Source organism: Parambassis ranga, chromosome 6 (assembly GCF_900634625.1).
Source record: "Parambassis ranga chromosome 6, fParRan2.1, whole genome shotgun sequence".
NCBI classification, from domain to species: domain Eukaryota; kingdom Metazoa; phylum Chordata; class Actinopteri; family Ambassidae; genus Parambassis; species Parambassis ranga.
The window spans coordinates 15559252-15566686 of NC_041027.1; the positions used below are offsets into that span (position 1 = coordinate 15559252).

Sequence of the window (7435 nt, forward strand, 5' to 3'; positions counted from 1 at the left end):
TAGACGCCCTCCGCGGATCAAGCTGAGCTGTTTCCCATCAGGACAGCTGGTGTGATGTGTGCGACCAGCGCCATGAGTGAAACAGCAGAAAAACAGGAAGCTGAGCAGCGCTCCTGTGGTCGTAGGCTCGGTTGTATTGTAGAGGAGGCAGAACTCTCCGATGGTCCCTCTCTTGTTGTACCTGCAGTGTCTCATCGCCTCAGCTCACCCACTTCCTGCTGCCACGTTCCATCTGTGTGCTGATTTATATTCATCTTGTACTCCTGTTATCTGTGCTTGACCCTGAACGCCTTTCACAGTCAGCCATGAATTCAACTTCCAAGTAGTTTTGCCAACATCTGCCCAGTAAATGTGAACAGATGACCCGGGGGGGTTCTGCTCCTTTGACACACGATGACGCCCACTGAAGGTTAAGAGCCTCACAGCCCGTCATGTTTATTTAAGCTCTGGATGGTTTCAGGCTGCAGCAGGGACACCTTCAGACTGTCAGCAGTAAACTGTAAAAACATTATTATTTCAATAAAACAAACATCTGACGTCTTGGTTTAAAGAATCTTTTTTTCAGCTCAAACACAGTCGATCTGAATCTAAACAGTTTCCTGCATGAATCCTCCAGCAGCCTTCAGATTAAAGTTCTGTGGCGCCTCTGGATTATCTCACAGTCCTCAGAGCTCTGCTGCCATCAGACACAAACATTCAGACAGGAACATCAAACACATCAATCAGGATCGAGCAGCAGCGTCCTCAGTTAGAGTCCTGTTCCGGTGGCCTGATGGGGCCGATGGACGGCGGCCGGTTGGTGAACGGGTGCCACAGGCCCTGGATGCTCGGGCTGTCCGTGTGGAAGGGCTTACGGATACGGATGATGTCCAGGCCCGACTGACCCGTCAGCTTGGTCAGAAGCTCTGAGATCTGCTGAGGCGTTCTGTTGGCCACGTCTTCTTCTCTCACGCTGCCGTTCACTGAGAGGAGGGACGAGAGACTTTTGATCCAGGTGGACAGGGACATGTCTGATTAACTATGAAAAGCCAGTGTCACACTGCCCCCTGCTGCATGTTCTAAAGACCTACAAATAATTTGATAAGAATCTTTTCACCAAACTGGACCAGAGGCGGAGGTCCCTCTGCCGGGAGACCTGCACATGTCCCTCTGCCGGGAGACCTGCACATGTCCCTCTGCCGGGAGACCTGCACATGTCCCTCTGCCGGGAGACCTGCACATGTCCCTCTGCCGGGAGACCTGCACATGTCCCTCTGCCGGGAGACCTGCACATGTCCCTCTGCCGGGAGACCTGCACACGTCCCTGAGGTGGAGCTTTACGTGCAGCAGGGCTGACGGATACAGGAGGTCATTTGTGACCCAGCTGTGATGGAGTCATGACCGTGGCTGTTCACACACGGTTCACTGAGCATGTTGCTGTCTGTTGAGTCCTCAGTAAATAAAGCATGTGTCTGTAAACTGTCTAATTACAGCTGTGACTGTGACTGATGTATATTTACTGCACTGAAGCATCCAAGTGATAAAAACACGTGAATAAATTGCGGATCAGGTGGAAGGAAACACTTACAGTATTCTGCAACCACTTTGGCCGCGGTGCTGGACTGAGGGGACACGTACACAACAGTTCCGGGGTTCTTCTTGGCATAGTCCACCACCCCCTCCTCAATGAAGTCCCTACAACAGCGTACAGAAGATAAATGTGACTGGTGATCAATAAGAAGCCCCCCCCCCCCCCCAGCATAACGTCATGTGTTCCTACCGGACTCCTAATGAGCTCGGAGCGCTCCTGGAGAACAGGATGGAGACCCGTTTGAGCTGGCAGAGGTACCGGCCCACGCCGTTCTGAAGGACGCTCCTCAGGAAGCGGCTCGGCGTCCCTCTGGAGGTCATGGTCCAGTCCTCGGTCTGCTGTTTAACAAAGAACCACCAGATAAACCGTCCACAGACGGAAGGCAGCGCCGGCGCTCAGAGGACGTTTTCACGGGCACGAACGCAGCGCTGTCCGTCAGGAAGAAGTTCCGGCGGGAAACAAACCACTGACGGAACGTTTAAAAGAAATAAGATTCATAACCACAGCCTGAAATAAAGGACTCTGACGTCAACAAACAACAGTGTTACTGTCTGTTGCCGTCTACCGTCTGTTCATGCAACATAGGTGACGTGTTAAAGTGGGACACACGTGATTCCGCTTGTGTTTCACACCGGAGTTGTTTTGAAGACGCACCGAAAGCCCGGGCTGGAGGGGCATGGAGCGTGGGCCAGGCTGCAGGAGTGAGCTGCTGCTTGTCTTTTGGTTTGTTGTCGTGTTAAACTTGATATTTTCTGGGCTGTGATTCGCTTCCTGGTTCACACCGTGCAACAGAAAACATCTTCCTGCCTCTGTCGGCGCCTCCTCGGCCCCCTGTAGTCTGGACTTGTACCTTAGTCTGACCGTCAGGTTAATCCGGTTTCTCCGTGGTGCCGTGTTTCCGCAGGTCCCATGTGCTGACGGGACCACCCATGTGGAGGGGCTCGCTGCTGAGGGGCACCGCCTGTCTCCTGCAGGCGGCAGCCTCCAGGTGCGTCCGCCGAAGACATGTGTCCTCCCTCTGTTCGAGACTCGTTCCTCACAGGCCTCCGTGTCTCCAAAGTCCGTGGGGTACAGGCTACTTCCTGGCACACAGGGGTTATAAAAAGGACGCCAAGTCCACCGTGGACTTCCCTGTGACCCCCATCACAGCCACAGACATCAAGCAGTACCTGCGCTCCAAAGAGGTCCCCTTCCATGATGGCTACAGCTGCCTCCACGTCCCGAGCATCTTCATGGAGCCGTCTGCCGGGAAGGACGGCTTCAGCCTGTTCATCGACAAGACCACGGGACAGTTCCTGTGTAAGGACACGCTGGTGGAGGGGAGCTGGGAGGACCTGCAGGACTGCCTGGAAGTGATGCAGAAGGAGGAGCAGGACTTCCTCAGCCCTCACGTGTTGCTGGGGTATCCAGAGAGTATAGAGGAGCAGGAGGACAGGGAGAGGGAGCTGAGGGAGGTGCAGAGGATCTGGTCCAGCTCTGTGCCCCTCAGTGACCTCCCTGAAGAGGAGGCGCAGCTCATTAAAACCATGTTCCAGGTATGGTGTTTTTACTTCTCTGATATATTCTGCATGTCTGCTCAGGATGATGGTTGTTCTCATGTTTCCTTTAGATCACAAAGATCTCTAACGCCACCCTGAAGAGGTTTGGGGTGAGGCTCTTTAAGCCCACTAAGAGTCTGGTCTTCCCCTGGTTCGGAGGACCTGACTCCTCCTTGAAAGGTGTCAAGCTGCTGTCGGCCCAAAGTTCAGACACCGACCGAGTCGTTTACAATGAAGCTACAGTCCCAAAGGCCACCTCCTACTACAACCTGTTCGGCCTCCCTCTGGTGGGCCGTATGGACTTGGAGGTGGTTGTGACGGGTCATGAGTTGGACTCTCTGGCAGTGAGTCAGGCCACAGGTCTCCCCACCGTAGCTCTCCCCCGCGGTGTGAACTGCCTCCCGCCAGTTCTGCTGCCCTACCTGGAACAGTTCAAGCGGGTGACGTTGTGGCTGGGGGGGGACATTCGCTCCTGGGAGGCGTCCAAGATCTTTTCTCGCAAACTGGGCCTGAGGCGCTGCTCGCTGGTGCGGCCCGGGGAGTTCAGGCCATGTCCAGTAGAGGCGCTGGCCCGAGGCAAGAACTTAAGCCAGATCATCAAGTCCTCCATCCCAGCAGCCCACAAGTCCATCGTGTCCTTCAAGCAGCTGAGAGAGGACGTGTACGGGGAGCTGGTCAACACGGACCAGGTGGCAGGGGTCAAGTGGACCAGGTTTCCAGAGCTCAACAGGATCTTAAAGGGCCACCGCAGGGGAGAGCTGACTGTTTTCACAGGTAAGGGGTGATCGGGACCAATAAGAGGACAGACCTCCATCTAAGCAGTCTGTGTGATCATCTGTTGTTTCTGAACCAGGTCCTACTGGCAGCGGGAAGACCACCTTCATCAGCGAGCTGGCCCTGGATCTCTGCATGCAGGGCGTCAACACGCTGTGGGGCAGCTTTGAGATCAACAACGTGCGCCTGGCCAAGATCATGCTGACCCAGTTCGCCATGCAGAGGCTGGAGGAGAACCTGGAGCAGTACGACTTCTGGGCAGACAAGTTTGAGGAGCTGCCGCTCTACTTCATGACTTTCCACGGACAGCAGAACATCAAGTACGTCTGATCACCGCTGCAGGACTCCCCCTGCTTCTCTGTGCTTTGTGCTCATTGTCTAACCTTGTCTGCAGGACGGTGCTGGACACGATGCAACACGCTGTCTACCTCTACGACATCAACCACGTCATCATCGACAATCTGCAGTTCATGATGGGACAAGAAAACCTCTCAGTGGACAAGTAAGAGCCCGAGCCGCCTGCCCCGGCCCCCCACAGCCCTGTGCTGACAGTTTTTAAGTGACCTTTCATCTGATGCAGGTTTGCCGTCCAGGACCACATTATCGGGGTGTTCAGGAAGTTTGCGACTAACAGCAGCTGCCACGTCACTCTGATCATCCACCCGAGGAAGGAGGAGGATGACCGAGAGCTGCAGACGGCGTCCATCTTTGGCTCTGCTAAGGTGAGACGGAGACAGGGCTTCAGGTTTCAGACATTGATTATCAGTGCATCTTAATAAATAAACCTTTATTGACTTATTGTTTACAAACCGGACGTGTCTCACTTTGACTTTTAACCCCGTCCAGGCCAGTCAAGAGGCCGACAACGTCCTCATCTTGCAGGAGAAGAAGCTGGTGACGTGTCCCGGCCGCAGGTCGCTCCAGGTGACCAAGAACCGCTTCGACGGAGACGTGGGCATCTTCCCCCTGGACTTCATCAAGTCCTCGCTCACTTTCGCAACTCCGCTCAAAGGCAAACACCGCCTGAGGAAGGTCGCTCCCAAGCCGGAGAGCGAGGAGGACGAGGAAGGGGACGCGGTGAAGAAGAAGGAGGAGATTAAAAAAGAGAAAAGCACAAAAGCAACAAAGACTCCACGAACTGCAAAGAGTCCTGCAGCAGGGGCGGCGAGCAGCCAGAAGGGACAGCAGGACTGAGGGACCATTAGGACTTTTGTATGGAAGATGAGCGTTAGACAGTTTTATGTCAACATTTCTAAATGAATTGTAGTTCACAGTGAAACCAGGATGTTCAGATCTGTTTCATGATCAAATGAAGAAGCAGGATGTGCAGTGACGAGGCTTCAGTCTGAGGACGTGTGGTATGTTTTTTATGTTTGTGTTACACACTGAGTCTGTATCTGACTGTAACGTGGTTTCTACCATCAGCTGCTGTTTTTATTAAAATGTCTCTGATACTGCTCGTATGTGGTCAGCAGGGGGCGCTGTGCGCTCACACATGGAGCCTGCTCTTTTCTATGGGCTGTGTTCTCAGTGTTTGAGTTTCAGTGTTTGCAGTTTGCTTCCAGCTGAAACTGTTTCATGTGCTTTAATCAGTGACAGAGCTGTCTGCACACTGACCAGGTGTTACTGTGATCTTCATCAGAGGTCGTTGGGCGTCACTACACCATTATTAGGAGTGACTTAATAAACGTGAAGCGTCCTGAAATTTGAAACCCTGCGGTGTGAAGTTACAGAATCAGCAGGACTTCAGTGTGTCTGCTGTTTGTCAGGGGCTGGAACTAAAGCTCAGGTTTTTGATCAATGGGAGCAGTGCACTGTGGGAAATGTGTTTTGATGTGTCCTCAGCTTTTAGACCGAATCACTCCTCACTGTACGTTTATGTCCTGGATGCTCGTCACATGAAGCTTGTTGTTCTTCAGGATTTTCCTCCTGGGGGTCGGGGCCTCTCTGTCGGGCTCCGCTGGCTCCGTCTCTGACAGAGCGGTCCAGGGAAGCTCCTGCACCAGACTCTGGAACCCTGAGACACCTGAAACTAAAATATTGTTCTAAGCAGCAGGACTCCTGTGTGTGTGTGTGATGTCTCTGTAATGACTCCAGGCTGTGTGCTGGGTGGATCCGGGTGTCCTCTGGACTCTGTGAATGAGCCTCTTTGTGCATTAAGATGATGGCGGCTCTGTCTCTGGCAGCTCCTCACAAACACACACAGAAGCCAAAGCACAAACCTGCAGAGAACAGCTGAGTCCAAGCTTTTAGAAATATTAAGGAAAGTCCTGTCTCCTGTAAACAGGTGGTGAAAACACATGAAATGTTTTTGTTCTTTTTCGGTCTGAATGACGGAGGTCTGCGTGTTCTAATGGCTGCATCTGGACAGCTTTTAATGAAGAGGACGCTAACAGAAGAATCCTCTTCATCACAGAGACGAGAAGAATAACCAGAAACCACCCTGATCACAGCATCAGAAGCACCGAGGTGACCCCAGAGACAGGAGGAGGAGGAGGTGGAGGAGGAAGAGGAAGAGGGGACACATGGATACACTGCATGCAGGCTCTCCGCCCCATTAGCTGCCCCTCATTAAGCTGAAAGTCTGGAGGTAGTTTCAGGATCAGTTAACCAGGATTCAAGGACGGGGTCAGACTCTGAGGATTTTCAGCCATGATGGCGGCGTTGACCTGATTAAAGCGAGGTCGTCTCAGCAGCGAGTTATGGTCATTTTAGAAAGCACAGCACAAAGGTCAAAGGTCACGTGACGCCATGATGTTCCGACCTGATCTGCCAGCTCCTTAAAACTGGAAAATGAAGACGATGATTCCAGCAGACGGTGAGCGAGCAGGAAGCCATGACAGAGGTGAGAGAGGGGTCGACACGCTGCCTCACGGCGTCCCGCCCAGCCAGGAGCAGGCAGACATTTTCTGAAGAGTGGAGGAACTCTGTCATCAGCCGACAGAGTCAGGCTGGTCCGGATGGTTGTGACCTCAGGAGGAACAAAGGTTTCATTGATCATGTGACACTGATCAGTGTTAAGCACGAAGAACAGACCGAAACCTTTAGAGACGTTCCTGAAAGAAGAACATGTAGGACCACAAGGACAGGAAGCCCTCAGATGAACCCTGAGGAGGAAGGAGGCGTTGATGACGTCATCACAGCTCGTTTGTGTCGCTGCCTGGTTCTGATGAGAAACATCCTCAGAAAATAAATCTCGATGTAAAAACAGAGAGTGTGACAGAGCGGGCTGGGTCCATCAGGACGCCGAGCAGACGGTCCACATACATCGTCCATCCGATATGTCCATGTCCTCACAGTGAGCGTCCCTGTGAGACGTCCCTCCTGCCTCTGTGCTCTGCAGCTCGTGGTGCCCACAGACAGACCAGAGGCTGATCCAGGATGCCCCCTTCCTGTCAGAGCGTGGGGGGCTCTGCCTCGCTCACGTGCACTCGCCACGTTTGACCCACATCAGTTTGCCTGCTGCTGCGGCGCCGTGTATTAATAACCACAGCACACGTCCTGCTCTCAGGCTCAGGTTCCTGCTCATCCTGTGTGAATTCATGAGACTCCG

At 53.2% G+C, this 7435-nt stretch overlaps 2 protein-coding genes across 3 annotated transcripts; one reads left to right on the forward strand and one right to left on the reverse strand.

Annotated features, from left to right (window-relative positions):
* Positions 1-540: 540 nt before the first annotated feature.
* On the reverse strand, positions 541-2125 carry mrpl43 (mitochondrial ribosomal protein L43). The gene is made up of 3 exons (XM_028407622.1): positions 1760-2125; positions 1568-1674; positions 541-962 (listed from the first exon to the last, which is right to left on the reverse strand). Exons 1-3 carry the CDS (start codon positions 1888-1890, stop codon positions 745-747), a joined length of 456 nt encoding a protein of 151 aa, XP_028263423.1. The 5' UTR covers positions 1891-2125; the 3' UTR covers positions 541-744.
* Positions 2099-5341, forward strand: twnk (twinkle mtDNA helicase). 2 transcript variants are annotated; one of them, XM_028407618.1, is made up of 7 exons: positions 2099-2271; positions 2475-3105; positions 3180-3882; positions 3962-4202; positions 4277-4384; positions 4463-4604; positions 4729-5341. In XM_028407618.1, exons 2-7 carry the CDS (start codon positions 2500-2502, stop codon positions 5074-5076), a joined length of 2148 nt encoding a protein of 715 aa, XP_028263419.1. In that variant the 5' UTR covers positions 2099-2271; positions 2475-2499; the 3' UTR covers positions 5077-5341. The 2 variants fall into 2 exon arrangements, with proteins under 2 accessions (XP_028263419.1, XP_028263418.1); XM_028407617.1 differs by having other exon boundaries at positions 2100-3105.
* Positions 5342-7435: the final 2094 nt, after the last annotated feature.